The sequence below is a fragment of the Arvicanthis niloticus genome, chromosome 6 (genome assembly GCF_011762505.2).
Source record: "Arvicanthis niloticus isolate mArvNil1 chromosome 6, mArvNil1.pat.X, whole genome shotgun sequence".
Lineage (NCBI taxonomy): Eukaryota > Metazoa > Chordata > Mammalia > Rodentia > Muridae > Arvicanthis > Arvicanthis niloticus.
In genome coordinates, this window is record NC_047663.1 from 16,383,802 (window position 1) to 16,398,937 (window position 15,136).

The following is a 15,136-nucleotide window of genomic DNA, read 5'->3' on the forward strand; positions in this document are numbered from 1 at the left end:
AGGGACGTGGCAGTAAGGTGGAGGTTCAGGGCAAGGGCAAATTCTCTGATCCATCAGGGGCTCTGAATCCTAGCGAGAGGGGTAGGGGTCCCGAACCTGAGATATTCTGAAGAACTTCTGCTCATGTCCAAATAGACAGTGGCCTCGGCATCTCCTTGAACCCCCTTCTGATTCAGAAGGAATTTTCCAGGCAGGGGAGGGCAGAAGTTGTTAGGGGCTTCAGGTAGTCTTTTATTGAAGGCTGTCTGCAGGGATTTACTGCTGCGACTGACTATGGCAATGGGATACTTAGGCCCCTTGCCCACAAATGCCCACCAGTAGGTTACCAGTGCCCACACATAACTTTTAGTGGCAAATCCAGCTGGAACCTATTCTAGGAAGATGAGGTATCATACAGAGACAAATCTTCAAAGAGAAAGAGACAGACCTACAGCCACCTATTAGCAAGTGACTACTGATGAAAGTATCTGCGTACTGATTTAAAATGAACACACTAGAAGAAACAAATTGGAGTGGGTAAAGTTTATTGGGGGAAAAAAAGGTTTTCTGAAGAGGAAGAAAGGAGGACCACAGTCCACTAAGCACCTTGATGGACTTGGAACTTTGCAAAGGGTCCCAAGACCAATTTTGAGCCACATCTTAGTAGTGGGCATTCAAAGTGAAGCACACACCTTCAGAAAGGCCCAAGGACGGTGTCAGTAAAGGGGGTCTGAGCTGGAGGATGGGAGAGGTGAAAATGCAGAAGAAAAAAATTAACAAGCAGCTTCCAATGCTAGTTTGAACATCCAGATTTAATTGACGGACAGCTGAGTTCTTAAGAAGTGTGGCGCTCAGAAAGAAATTCGAAGACATTTGAAGGAAATATTCTGGCAGAAATATAAACTTTACAAAGCAGATGGGGCAAGGGAGGTGGCCAAGGAGGCCCAGTGAGGCGTCTGCAGTAGTCCAGGTGAGAGGCTTGGAGTCCTGGGCTGGATGTGTCCTTGCCACTCAGAGTCACAATACCTGGTGGGGGACCTTGGCCACAGTGGCTGAGAGATGAGAGGGCTGCCAAGTGTGGTCTCCTGGGGGAGGGGCAGAGATGTCTTGGCTGTCCCTGAATGTGGGGAGCAGGCTGGCTGTGGAAGAGAAATGGGGACAGTATTTCCTATGTAGTCAGAAGCGTGGACATGCAGTGAGATATTCAGTCAAGCATTTTTTCCGGTCCCCACATTACAAAAAGTAACCCCAATGCGTATTAAGCCTTATGGACCTAGCAGCTAATAATAAGGACAAATAAAGGCATTATAGTAACACATAAATGACAGAATAGTACAGAGGTATCAAACAAGGGTGCTGTAGAGTCTGATTCTGGAGTAGAAACTGTTTAGAATTAGGAAGAACATGGGGAGTGGCCAGTCTCCTCAACCTGTGACTTTAGTATTCAGATCTCCAAGGAAAGATGATCTCATGTTTGAGCTACCTGGTGCCTCTTCCCCGTGGCTTCTGGCTATAATTTATTTCCCTTCAAACCTTCCCTATTTTCTGTCAGATACTGACTCCCAGGCTTCCCAGAAGTCCTGGAGCTTCAGGTCTGACTTATCTGAAATATTGAGTATGGTATTCCCATAGTCTGAAGGCAAGGCAGAAAGGGTTAAAAGAGTAGGGCCAGAGGCCCCTCTCCCTCTCCCAAATCCTGTCTACCCTCCTGGCTACCTTCTCTCGTTCTCCCTTCCCCCACTGAGCCTGGAAAGGTGTTGTTTGCCTTGTGCTTGCTCTCCAGGGCAACCGGCCAGGCAGCAGGTGTGTGTGTGGTGAACAAGGCCATCTCTGGAGCAGAGTGACTAGAGATGAGCTTTGTTTAAATATTAAAGAAGTTGATCATTAATCACGCCTGGCTCAGTGCCCAGCTACCCACTGTCTCTATTCGTGAGGGCCTGGGCTGGGGTGGGGAGAGCCATGGGGAAGTTTTGTGAGGTTACTTGCATTTCAGGTGGTCAAACAAAGAGCCTTTTTGGGGCCTGGATTATGTAGACTGAAAGGGCATGAGAGAGGATCATCAGAGTGTGGTAGGCTATATAGAGAAGACAGTGCTTAGGAACTGGGCATCAGAAAGGAGTGTCTGGTCTACTGAAGGACAGTTTATAAGTGGATGGCAGTGGGTCCTTTTTCTAGAGATTCCTTGGGACCTGCAGCCCTAGACAAGCCCATAGCTAAAGTCCAAAACAAAACAAGGATGTGTGGAGGGTTAGTTCTCCTATGGCTTGGTACGAAGGCAGCTTCAAAGGGATGTAGCCACTGACTCACTAAAACCATTGTTTTTGAGCCACTGTAGGAAAGTAGGGTTGGTTCGGAACCCAGAACACCCATGGATCATACAAAGTCAGTCACGTATGCCTGCCTCATAGCTTTGCAAACACCATCACACCTCACGGTCACAGATCTGCCACAGCTGCACCCAGTCACAGCTGGGCACTATACCTACAGCCCGAAACCCTCCCTATTCTCCAGCCTGTCTGTCTCAGACACCCCTCCACCCTATCCCCCAGTCTCTCACCAGTCTCCATGGTGGCTCCTCTCAGCTCTGTCATTCGCCTTTCATCCATGGAGGCTTCCTGGTATGTTGTATGACTATCCGAATGAGCAGGCCAATACAGCACAGCATAAGGATGAAGCAGAGGCCCAGCAGGAGCCACTGTTTCCGGGCTGCCTGCCGGGGCTCCATGGCTATGCCCAGGAAGTAAGTGTAGGGCAGGGTGCTAAGTATCACACTGTCTTTGTCCAGTGACTGTTTTTCCAAGTAGTACAGCCTGAAGCCCAGTGCCAGGATGAGGAAGAACATGATGAAACTTATGCTCAGCAGCACCCACTGCCCCAGGTATGCCTGGTCAGGCTCTATCTCCGTCCCCAGAAACGACACTTTGTTTGCAATTTTTTCTGTGGGAAAAAAAAAAAAGAATAGTCTTACAGAGTAAGAAAGCCTAAAAGAAGTGGCTCTTGAGTCCCCTGTGGTAGCCAGGAAGGACATGATGGCCACAGTCTTCTCTCTCAGCCTCAGGCCACAGGTGAGGGAATTGTCCTGCAGTGAGGGGGCATGAGAATGCAGAAGGAAGAGAAGATACAAGTGGGTAGGGTGACCTAACTCACAGAGCCCAGCTTTGGGGGCTCCTACCCTCTTACCAAGCTTGGCAGCCTAAGGAAACCACTGAGTAAAGAAGCGAGTGTGGACTTTGGAACTGGCTGAGATTGTCCTGGGCCTGGTACGGATGGGGGTCATCCAACTCTACTATCTGGCTCAAGCCAGGCCATGAACTGACTAGAGCTTAGTATTGACCCAGAGCAGGGCAGGGCCTAGATCTACATTAAAACTAAAGCCACAGTCAGCTTTGTCTAACCTTCAAAAGAGCAGCTGAAGTCTGGCCAGCCAAGGATGTCCCCTTGCTTCACGTTCTCAGTCACCAACCAGTTCAGCAGCGGCTTGAAGTAGGTCAAGAGGGCCTTGGTGGATATTTTGGCCTCTCCAGTCATCTCCTTTAGGACCTCCTGCCAGGGCCGGCTGGAGCCCAGCTTCAGGAGATCCCTGGGGGAGTAGAGTTGTCTGTGAGGCCATGTGGGAAGGTCAGCAGGTGCTGCTGAGACCCCACCCACCCACCCGAGTAGACACAACTTTAATTCCTAACTTTGTCAGCCAGGACCCCAGAGCTCTCAGCACAGTAGATCCAATCACTCATTCTGAAGTAAGATTCACCTGGGTGTGGCTATCAGCTCTATCCTTGGGATGCCTTGGACAAATAGCTCATCTAAGCATCATCTCCGTAAGTGGAAGCAATAGTGCAGGGTTGCTTCACAGCGTGGTAGCATAAATAGATACCAACTGTTGCTGCTTACTGGTGTTAACTATTACTGTGGGCATCCTCATTCTAAACCCAAACAGGCAGCCGTTTGGAGCCTCTGCTCACGCTGATGTATTTGAGGTAGCAATAGTCCTTCAGCCCTTCTTGGTCACATAGGAAAGGATTGAGAGAATTCAAGTGCTGTGAGCACAGGAGGGTCTCTGTGTAACACCTGCATGCTGCACAAATATCAGCTGTCTTGAGGCACACCCAGGGCTTGGTGGCAGATGGCAGGCTCACTGCATTTACCATGGCGGGTGCAGAGGGTGCTAAAGGCTCTACCCTGGCCTTGACAAACAATAGCACTGGGCAGATGTTGACATTTCTCAACCTGTTGTTCCAGGTTCTGATCAGGAAAGGGATGGGAGCTGGAAGCTTAGAGGTCACTTTATAGGGGTACACTGGGTTCAAAACCCGGCAATGCTGCTTACAGACCATATAACTTTAGACATTTAAAGTCTCTCGGCCTTAGTCTTCTTATCAGTAACATGAGCTCCTGTGAGTGTCTGCCCATCACAGTAGTGAGTATCAAGTCACAAGATGGTGAAGGAATTTGTAACTTGAAGGGTTTGTGTGTGCTCCTTGAGAAACAGCTGGAGCCAGATGTGAGAACTGAAGGCCAACAGATGCTGGGCAGAAACCATGAGACACATTTGCCTAGCATGGGTAAGGCCCTGGGTTTGAGTCCCCCAGAATTTTAAGAAAAGAAACAAAGGAAGAGAGGAATAAGAAAAGAAATCACTGAGGGAAAATCTGTTAAGATTTAGTTATAGAGAAAAAAGGCAAAGAGTTCATCAAGAGTGAAATAAATAGAAAAAAAAACCCCTCTCAAATGGCTTGAGAATTTTTTAGATGCTGGTAAAGGCAAGAAACCTAGTGTAGGCCAGGGTCTCACTATGTAGCCCAGGCTAACTTTGAACTCATGGTCTTCCTGCCATGACCTCCTAGGTGCTAGGATTACAAAGCTGTACCACCACATACAGTTGGGAGAATAGCTTTGGCTCTTGAGAATCTGCCCAAGAAGAAACAGCCCCCACAGACTATTGAGTTGTATGAAGAGAGCCCAGCTACACATGGCTAACAAAGGGCTGTAGCACTGGATGCTGGACACTGCCTCAGTCTCCAAAACGGCAACACCATCCACAGATGAGGACAGGGTTATCATGGCTAGGGGACTTTAAGAAATGAGCCAAGGTCCACTTTTACTGTCTATTCCCATCAGAACCAGCCCAAATACTTGCATGTAGGAGAATGGGTCCAGAGAGCAAAAACATATGAAAGCTATCCTAGGTAGAAGATTGGGAAAGAATCTCCCCCCCCCCCTTTTTTTTTCCTGCTCCATCCCCATGAACCTGGGGACTTCAGGTGTTTTACCTTCTCCAACCACCTTTCCCCATACCTGAGCCCATAAATATCTCCATGCCCTGTCTTCAGTATACTAGGACTTGGGTCTTGGGCTCCTCACACTTGGCCGTTTTGTGAATTTTCTCTTTTACAAAGTGAGATCTTTCTCCCATCAGGATGTTATGCAGCTGTCAAGGTGGGCCTGGTAACACCTGCCTCCTTCCCCCTTCACCCCCAAAGTTCCTCACTTCCCCTCCTCCTCTTCCTGGGTCTTCGCTGTTTCTGTTTAATCCTCCCCCAAACCTTGTGGCACTCCCTTTCTTAGGAGGCTCTCCTCTGCCCACTACCCAGTGGATGGTGCTCAAGATGCTCAGCTTGTCTTTTAGGACCAGGAGTGTAGACAGTGAAGTGGGGTGGAGACAGATGAACAATGCCACGCACTTTGGGGTTAAGTCAAACAGAGTCCTGGATGTCAAGTGTCCCCCCAAGCAAGTGGCATAAAGGGAAGTCAGCCATGAGCTGCTGAGGAGAAAACACATCATTTTCTCCTGTGTCTGCTTTTGGGGACAGACATTTCTTCTCTTCAGTTTCTAGCTGGACTTCTTGATCTTCTTCATATTCACCAAAGTCTCTTCTGTTCAGCCTCCCTTTTTAGTAGTTTAGGATTCGTTTATTTCATAGTCTATTGCCCTCTGCTGGACACAGGACGACTGATCAGCCATGTTCTAAGTAGATGCTAAGTGAACAAGACAAGCAGCTAGAGGTTGAATGAAGAGCCCACTTGTGTGTGTGTGTATACATTCTTATGTATACATCCATATGTATACACCCGTATTATACACCAGTATGTATACATCCGTATCCCTATGTATAGGGAAGGAGGAATTGACAGGGAGTGGTGGTGATGATGGTGATGGTGTTGATGCTCATGTCATCGGACCTCTCTAGAAGCAAGGTCCAGAGGACCAATCCTTCTGCTCCATCTGGTGGTTGCAGATGGTTAAAGGTCATGGAGGAGCCATAGATAACCTCATATAAATAAAGCCAGGCAGAGTGACTCATACCTGTAATCCCAGCACTCCAGGAAGGTAGGTATGGGAGGATCTCAAGTTTGACTCTAGCCTGGGCTACAAGACCATATCTCAAAAAAAAAACCAGAAGTACAACTGAAAGTCTAAAATCTATGCAAGAGATACTAGGTCATATGTCGCTAACCCTCTGCAAGGCAAAAACAAAAGTCAGTGTCAAACAATCAAAGAAACAGACCCAAATCAATAGCAGTCAATAGACAAAGACCCAGCCAGTGGGCAGATGCCCCAACTCAGTGGTGGGAGAGCTGGCCTTGGAAGCAGAAGACCTGATGTTATCTCACCAGGGCCTGCATCCCTAGACTGATGGAGGTGACACTCCCCCTTTCTCGGAAACCTCTCCTCTGCCACTGCCTGGAGAATGGTGTCCAAGCCTGGAATCCAGGGTCTTCTCAGACCAGAGTATAGCTGGTGAAGCAGGGGACAGATCAACCATCTCTTTTTTTGCAACTGCTTTGCCATCAGTTCTGAATCCATGGCATGAACTTCCTTCTTGCTAAACGAATGACACACAATCAAGTCACTTCTCTGACCTTCAGTTTGATCACTTGTAAAAAACAAATGACAACTTTCTACCTTACGAAGTTAAGAGTTACCAGTGGGAACATGGATGAGGAACTCAGAGTCTAGCTGGCAGAGAAAACGCCTCACACACTCAGCTCATGTCCTCTACCTACCCTTCCAAGTTGGCTTCAAGGCAAAACCTAGGACCACAACAACAGATCTGGAAAGGAATGGACTAAGCAGCAAGTACATGAGAAAAGACAGGAAGGTCAAAGTGGACCAAAGGCTGGCCGGAAGTGTGTCAAGAGACTGCAGTAAAAGTAGCTTCAGTTGGCCTGAAGCCAAGCTGAACACTTCAGTGAGGAGTCAGGAAAGACAAACGACCCAAGGGTGCCTCAAACACAGTCAGGCATTCACAAGGATAGAGTAAGGGGACTCTGGTGGTTAAATCAGAAGGCAGAGGTAGGACACCAGCCCTGGCTTTCCACAGAAGACAAGTGGATTTACTGTATATATGAATGCCTGCATGCTCAAAGCCTCTCTGATCACAGCAGGCTACATGAGAGAAAACAGGCTTGTGTTAATGTAGGAGAGAATGCAGTCTGGCATGAGAAGGCACTTCCACCAGAATGTCAGCTCAGTGCAGTTGCTCAGCCCCTTCCCCCCCACCGTGGCACTTTGGTATGGCGAGTCTGAAGCCAGAACTCCCTGTGAGGGAGATAGTAGGAGCTAAAAGAAACTGGGGAATGTGTGCACTCACCCCAAGATCTTCCCCGCCACCTTGGAGTTATAGATGTCGCACCGGTGCAAAGGACCCATGTGGCCTGAGGCCCTGCACAGTACTTCATGAAGTTGAAACTGCAGTACTAGGCTGAGAAAGTACCTGTGTAGAGGAAGGAGACGGCGGGCTGCAGAGAGGAGGCCTGGTATAGGCAGCCCAGACCTGCTGGGACACCAAGGAGCCATAAAGTTTTATCTTTATCTTAAAACTTTCTGGAACTCCTCCACCCAGTCCTCATGTCTCCCAGATCCCAGACAGCTCTGCCAACAGGGCCTAGACCTTTACCGGATGTAGGGCACATTGGCAGCAATGTGAAACTTGGCTCCTGGGTCAAAATCATCTTCTGACCGAGGGACAGGTGGGCACAGGCCTTGGTACTTCAACCTGGTGGGAGAAAGGCAGGAGGTTAGCCATGGGTCCTGGAAGGTTCTCAAAGCCTTGTTTGAAGTGCGTGTGTGTTCAGCCAGTCTGGGTCTGGCTTGCAGAGGCCATTCAGTGTATTTTCATCGGCTAGATAAGTGAGAACCTGCAGAATCAGGAATCGGAATGTTTAATAACAGTAGTTAACAGTGATTGAGCATGTAGACTGTTTGTGTGAATTCTCTTTTAACACTGGCCTGGTCTTTATGGAGATGCTATCAAGGGGCCAAGTGAGGTCAGGGCCCTACTTGCATCCATCCTAGTGATGAGATCAGACTATAGACTAGGAAACAGGTTATTTAATCTAAACAGTGCTAAGAAAAAAAAAAAAACCAGAAAGCGGGTGTGGTAGCACACACCTTTGATCCCAGCACTTGGGAGGTAAGTTTGAGGCCAGTCTGGTCTATAGAGTGAGTTCCAGTCATACCTTCTGGCCTTCTGTGGAGGGAGCAGGCAGCAAGGGCCTGCTTGTTAGTCATTGTTATAGCAGAGGTTTTTGCTTTTTTGTTTTTTTGGTTTATTCCTTTGGAGACAGAATCTCATGTGGTCCAGGCTGAGCCCCAACTGGCTACGTAGCCAACAAGCTGCTGGCCATGCCTGCAAGACTCTGTCCTCTCCTCCTGCCTCCTGATCCTCCTGTGTCCACTTCAGGTGCTAGGATTACAGGTATGCACCACCACACCCAGTTACTGCTATGTTCTTGGAGAGGCCTAGATGACTTCATGGTGTGAGACTCCTGGCCACCCACAGAGCAGAGAGAGTCATTGCCAGAATCCCTATCTCACAGATAGAATCCTAAGAAGTTAAGAGATCTGCTCACTGCTGCCACGGGGTACAGAACTGGGCCCTATGGCTACCTGTGCTGTCTCTATGCACTTTATAAAGCCTGTATGCCTTTGCTTGGTGACAGCAAACAGCACACATTGCCTGGCTTTCCCAGGTTCCCAGGACATCAACACTTTACTCTTATCAGGCAGCCCTCTTTCCCACCTGAGATTCCACCACTCCTGGTTGTAGAAGTTCTTCGGAATAGTGCCATCAAAGATCTTCCAACGAAACAGGTCTATCAGGTAGCTGAAGGGGATGAAGGCAATCTTCTCCAGGGCGATGCCCAACAGGAAGTTGACCTCTTCCTCTGGGGATGGGGTCAGGGCAATCAGGAAGCAGCTTCTCGGGTCTTCCCTTCCTTCAGCCTTGCCCTGGGAGCTTTAGTCCCCTTCAGCCCTAGCTGAAACCCCAGACTCAGGCCATCCTCCTGTGACCCTTTGTCTCTCGTCACCTGAATCCTGGTGCTGTTGGCTGAGCAGACCTCTGGAGAGCAGGTGCTTGTGGGAGGAGGCTGAGAGGCTGATCATCGAACCCACGGCCTCTTCAAAGGCTGGGCTGGCACCTTCTTGGTAGATTACAGAGAGGTTCTGGTACTGCAAGAAGTACTGGATATGACCCATCTGGTGGAAGATGGACAGCAGGTCTTCTACGGTCACCTCGGTGCACTTCTTTACCCTAGAGTTAAAGGGTAGGGGTCAAGGAGCATGGGAATGCCCTGGGGACAGAAAGCTTCTTCATTCAAACTTCATTAAGGTATTAGGGCCATCAAGCTGAAGACCAGAAGGTCCTTGGCCACCATCTTTCCCCACTCTCTAGACCCTGTGCCCACCTAGTGACTATATCCGCTACTTTCCACACCTACCTTCTCTTTCGTGTTTCTGCATCTCACCCCACTTCCCACACCCCTGCTCTTCCCTGCTTACTCCTTGCTACATAGCCAGTGGGAAACCAGAAGAGGGGTAAGAGAAGGATGTGGATGAAGACCATGCCGGCTATAGACACCTGAAGTCATTAAACTTGTAGAAGTTCCAGGATGAGGTGTGGCACTCCACCTCCCGCCCATCAACTGGCTTCTCCATCATAGACTTTATCCAGAAATCAGACGGGGCGGACAACATTCCCATAGAGGTGAAGAATAAGTTAGCCTCTTCAAACATTTTTTCAGGCCTCCAGTGCTGTGAGAAAAAGAGGTTCTGTGGTTCTGCTGCCCGATTGCCTAGGGGCATTGTGGGACAGAGGGATTGGGTGGAGGTGGGGGGACATCCAGAGGTTCAGCACTGACCTGGCTCTTCATGATCCTTGTGATGTCCTCAGGAGGTTTATTTGGATAGGGCAGGACCAGATCTAGGATATTGTCCCAGGACTGAGCCCACATGTTCCCTGGAAAGGGCGTGAAGAAGCTAAGAGGAAGAAAGAGTGGCCTTTCCCCTGTCCCCACTCTGCCACTAATCTGGCTTTTACCCAGGAGGTGGGCAGGGATGGGCCCCCGCAGGTCAATGAGCTCAGGCCCATAGTAGCGGTGCAGTGAGCGGCGCACGTAGGCATGCAGGTTCAGGTAGAGAGGCTGCAGCTCTTTATAGAGCTGCTCCAAGTCTTCCTCCAGGGTATCGGACTCATACTTAGATCGCCATAAAGCCCCCATGTCTTCATACCCTAGGCAGGAGAGGAGACTCATTAGTGTCCACCATGACACCTTGCATCCAATGGGCTGTCAGGGAGGAGACCCGGACACACTCTAAGGAAGCATCTCCACCTCCCTGCTCCACAGGGGTCTTAGGTGTGGGCACAACCTCCTCCCAAGGGATTGTCTACCACACAGGGAAAGCTCCTGGCCGTGTCTTGCAAGGTCCTGTTCTTTCCTACTGCCTTGTCCCAAATCCCAACTCACCCAAAGCCCTGTGGGTATGTGGGTTTTTTTTTTTCTGGTCTCCTAAAACCCTAGTTTCCTCCCGTTGTGCTGCAGAATCTGTGCGGATACTTTCTGGCTTCCTGCCTCCCTGCCCCCGACTCATCTTTCCAGCATGGATAAATGTCAGAGAGGTCTGCCTTTAGCATATATCTGAAGCTCTCCCCTTCCCCACGGATCCCAGCAGCCCCTCCCTCCATGGCTTCATATTAGGCAGTGTTAGAGGTGCCTGCTTGCTGGATGAGGTTCACCTCCTAATCAGACTGCCACAAGGAAGTCCATGAAGCAGACATCTGTCTTTTCACTTACAAACCCCCAGATCTCCCTTAGCCCCCAGCCCATAATACAGGCTCTGTGTGTGTTTACAGGGCCCAGTTACAGGACTCAGATCCTGGGCATCGTCCATACCGCATGCTGCTGCCTCCATCCTCTGCAGATTCAGCGTCATTCTTTTCCAGCCTGCTTACCATTATAGTGTGCAACCTTGTTGCTGAGATGTACGTAGTCCTCGAAGATAGGGCGGAGTTGCCGACCAACGGCATCCCGCCAACCCTGCCAGGCCCACAGCAGCTCCTTCTGGTCCCTGGAGGTGGCCATGATTTCTTCGAGGTCTGTGCCCAGATAGGAGCCACATGGCATCCCATACCCACCTACCTCTACTCTCACCCACCCTAGGTGCTCCTTCACCAACAAGGAGACACAGTTGAGGTCAGGAGCAGGGCTTGGTTGCTCACCAGGCTCCATAGGCAAGCAGGGACCCTCGTCCAGGCACACCTCAGCACTATTATATGCTGTCTCCATGTAGGTCAGAAGTCTGTTGTACTGGGGTGGGGGAGGAGTGGGCATGTGTCACCCAGGGTAGGCCCATGTCCTTGGGACAACTAGCCAACACTAGCCCCACCAGCCAGGAGAGGTAGGCCTGGCTAAAGTACCCCCCTCCTCCTCTACAGGAAGTTCTGGTCTCAATCCACCAATACCCACTCCTGCCTGAGATACTCTGGTTCCAAGTCCAACCTGACCCACCCTCCTCTGAGGTACAGGAGTGTGTGTGTGCGTTGGAGGCCTAGGGCTCTGTCTATCACCTCTAGGAGATCCTTCGTGGGCAAGGCCGACTTGTCTATGTTCTGCAGCTTACTCAGCATGCGCTTCACATCTGGGTTCAGGAAATGGTCCATCCTGAACATGCGGGCCCGAATACCAAAGTACAGCATGAACTGAGACCTCTCTGCCTCCTTCTGCAGCTGGAAAGAAGGCCGTCATATTATTGCTTGCGGCAGGTTCGGGGACCCCGTATGGGTCCTGTGCTGACTTCTGAGGTCACAGCCCCAAAACAAAGCCCACTTTAAGAGTTCAGAGTCATTGAAGATTTGCTAAGAGGGATAGGATGCCTGTGTCCCTAAAAGGAAGGAGGTAAAACTTGCAAGGGCAGAGAATCCAGAAATTCTTATGTAGAGAAAAGTCAAGGCCACTGAGAGCTCTGGAACTTGCAGCCCACTTTGACATATGTTTTGGGGTGTCCTCCTTTCCATACACTCTGGACACAGGGCAGGAACTATGATCCCCAACCTCCAGGATCCCTAAGAAGAGCAAGAAGAGGGAGGGAGGACCTTGGGGGAAATGGTACCACACCATGTTCTCTTGATTTCGCTTGGTGATGTTGGTGACATAGCTCCAAGTGGCCTCCATGAGCTCGTTCAATACAACGCGGGCTGTTTGCTCATAGAACTGCAGAAACATCTTTGCCTGAGATTCACTGTAGAACTCATCTGCAGGGGAGGGGAATCATGTGGGCCTGGGAAAGGGCTGCCCCTCCCCAGTCCTCTTATTTGCTCCTATGCTCCTTCAGGTCCCAGCCATACCTAAGCTTGGCTCTTCCACAGTCCTGAGCCATGGCAAGAGCTGCCCGTGACAGAGGAGCACAAGTAACAGGGCCCAGAGCAGGTTCATCTTGTTCCCATGACCAAGAGAACAGCGGAGCTGGCGGAGGCAATGGCCAATCACGAGTCAGCCCCATATTTGTGACATCAGGGGCCGAAGGGTCTACCATGGAATGTTAGAACTAGAAAGATGGCTCCCCAGCTGCTTGGTTAACTGCCTCCATTATGCAGGTAAGGAAACATCTTAGGTCCAGAAGAGCCAAGTCATGTGACCTGGTCCCATGGCTAGCTAATGGAAGAGCGAAGAGGAGAATCTGACTTTTATTCTATTTGCTCATTTTCCCCTGGGTTTGGAGGAACCCTTGGGCTTTAGCTAGGGATTGAGGAGGCCTCTCCCCTCACAGGCTGGGATCACTTAAGTGGGATGTTGGTTGGAGAGATGGATGGATGGATGGATGGATGGATGGACAAAAGTTATACTTTTGGATCTTTAGACTCTAAAAACATAGTTGAACTCCAGGTTCTTCTGGCTTGACATCTTAGGCACACATTTTTTGTTTTTTTTTTTTCTCTCAGGAGACATGTGATCAACTCCAGGGCTCCCTTCCTCTTTCCCTCATACCTGCTTCAGTAGGAGCCATCAGGGCTCTTACGGGGTGTGAAGAAATATGGCTGGAACCCTCTGTTCAGGTTTCCAAACCGACCACAAGACTCTGTTTCCTGCTAGCTCTTGGAGACTACCAAACACTCCGCTGCATAGAACTTGGAAGAGCAACCCAGTCTGCATACTTTAGGATTTCTTCCTAGGATTCTCTTTCCTGTACTTGCAGACTCTATCCCGTGTCTCCTTTACCCTCAGCCTAGGACCGCTCACCCCTTGTGCTCACACCAGGACCACCATAACCAACCACATAACCCCACCCCCGAATATTATTCGTTGTTGTCAAAACATATTAAATTCCATTTAAGTCCAAGGAAAGAGGGCTGGGCTGATTGAAGCTTACAGAGAAGCCCGTCTTGCTTCAAGAGTAGACTTGTTGGTAAAACAGGATTTGGGACATCAGGCTTGATGCTGCATGGCAAGCCCCATGTCTAAAAGGAGCATAAGGTTGTGTACTGTTGAGATAGTGTCTTGCTCTGTAGCCTAAGGCTGGTTGGTCTGGAACTAAATATGTTTCTGCCTTAATCTTGGGAATTCTAGAATCAAAGGCATGTGTCACCATGCTCAGCAAATGTGAAATGCAAAATGCAGGGCTGAGCTAGAAGACAGACAAGAAAAGGGACTCCCCAGATAACAGAGGAAAACCAAACCAAACCAAACCAAAACAAAAAACAAAGCAGCACTGAGTGGGTGAGTAGGGGTAGGAGCCCTGTAGCCACATGGGAGCTCACAGTGCTTCTGTCACAAAGTGATGGTATCTGGGTCCAGCAGCCAGTCACCACCTACAGTACAGATATGACACCTTTCATAAAGCCTGAGCCCGAAGGCTTGATTTCTTTTTTTCTACCTTTTCTTCCCTGCCTCAACCCTTTTCTTTCTAGGTCTTCTTGGAGCCCAAGCTTGGACTTATCAAGCTGAGGATGATTTTGAACTCCCATTCCTCCTCCTAGCTCCTTAGTTCTGCAGGCACATGCCTTTACTTCTGGTTTATGTGGTACTGGGGATCACATCAAGAGCTTTGTGAGTGCAAGGCAGGCACTTGACTGACTGAGCCACATTCAGAACACACGACACAACTCATAAGTGAATCTTCTCAAGTAGAAAGAAATCTAGAGTCAGATGTGGCTATAGTAACCTGTCCCCCAGAGGACTTTCTAGGTACTGGCCTCATGAGGGGACTTTTACTTTGACCAATACCCCATTTTCAGATGGAGACAAGAAGAGGGGCTTCCATATAGACACAGTTGGACTCAAATCCAAATGCTCTGGTTCCAGAGCCTGTGCCCAATGGCAGAGACAATGAGCAGAGCAGATGCCACTGAGGAAAGATGTTGTCCTCGGACCTCCCCGTGTGTGCTGTGGTGAGCAGCCCCTGATAAACAAATGCAATTTAAAATAAAATAAAACCCTGAGTCATGAAGAATGTGTGCTGTCAGGTGGCCAGGTGTGGTCGCTCACATCTGGAATTCCAGTACTGGAAACACCGAGGCAAGAGGATCACCTCTCTCTCTCTGTCTCTCTCTCTGCCAACTTCCAGGTAGACTCCACCCCTCTTTTTTCACCCACAGAAGCATAAACAGGAGTTTGAACAAATGTAATGTTTGAGAATGTTGGCGTATGTATATAACCCTAGTACTCAGGAGGCTGAGACTGGAGGATGGAGAATCTGAGGTCAGCCTGGATCACACAGCAAGACCTCTGTCTCAAAATACAATAAATCCAAAACAATTGTAATGTTTCAAAAAGTGGGGGTGGGGGAAACTAGAATGACAACTCCACTGGGGGAGTGCTTGCTGTGACATCACGAGGACCTGGATTCAAGTCCCCAACACCCTTGTAAAAGCTGGGTATGGCT

The 15,136-nt window shown here is 49.4% G+C and overlaps 1 protein-coding gene and 1 long non-coding RNA gene across 3 annotated transcripts in view; one reads left to right on the top strand and one right to left on the bottom strand.

The window, feature by feature from the left end:
- Positions 1-13,599, top strand: part of LOC143442637 (uncharacterized) — a 14,760-nt gene extending 1,161 nt beyond the window's left edge. Inside the window, exons 2-3 of the long non-coding RNA XR_013110975.1 lie at positions 12,590-12,851; positions 13,197-13,599. This is a non-coding gene — a long non-coding RNA (uncharacterized LOC143442637). The remainder of the gene's footprint in view (positions 1-12,589; positions 12,852-13,196) is intronic.
- Positions 510-12,794, bottom strand: LOC117710946 (angiotensin-converting enzyme-like protein Ace3). 2 transcript variants are annotated; one of them, XM_034506282.2, is made up of 15 exons: positions 12,603-12,794; positions 12,373-12,509; positions 11,826-11,984; positions 11,478-11,565; positions 11,211-11,354; positions 10,299-10,490; positions 10,120-10,217; positions 9,840-10,012; positions 9,289-9,512; positions 9,000-9,144; positions 7,875-7,973; positions 7,569-7,691; positions 3,375-3,559; positions 2,537-2,916; positions 510-1,118 (listed from the first exon to the last, which is right to left on the bottom strand). In XM_034506282.2, exons 1-14 carry the CDS (start codon positions 12,688-12,690, stop codon positions 2,567-2,569), a joined length of 2,205 nt encoding a protein of 734 aa, XP_034362173.1. In that variant the 5' UTR covers positions 12,691-12,794; the 3' UTR covers positions 510-1,118; positions 2,537-2,566. The 2 variants fall into 2 exon arrangements, with proteins under 2 accessions (XP_034362173.1, XP_076791724.1); XM_076935609.1 differs by having other exon boundaries at positions 517-1,118; positions 10,120-10,490; positions 12,603-12,719.
- Positions 13,600-15,136: the final 1,537 nt, after the last annotated feature.

Coding starts and splice junctions, on each gene's coding strand:
- LOC117710946 (XM_076935609.1), bottom strand. CDS start 12,690: ATGAACCTGCTCTGGGCCCTGTTACTTGTGCTCCTCTGTCACGGGCAG. Junction 7,692..7,874: donor GCCAATGTGCCCTACATCCG/GTAAAGGTCTAG, acceptor TCCTCTACACAG/GTACTTTCTCAGCCTAGTAC. Junction 3,560..7,568: donor GTGGCGGGGAAGATCTTGGG/GTGAGTGCACAC, acceptor CTACTCCCCCAG/GGATCTCCTGAAGCTGGGCT.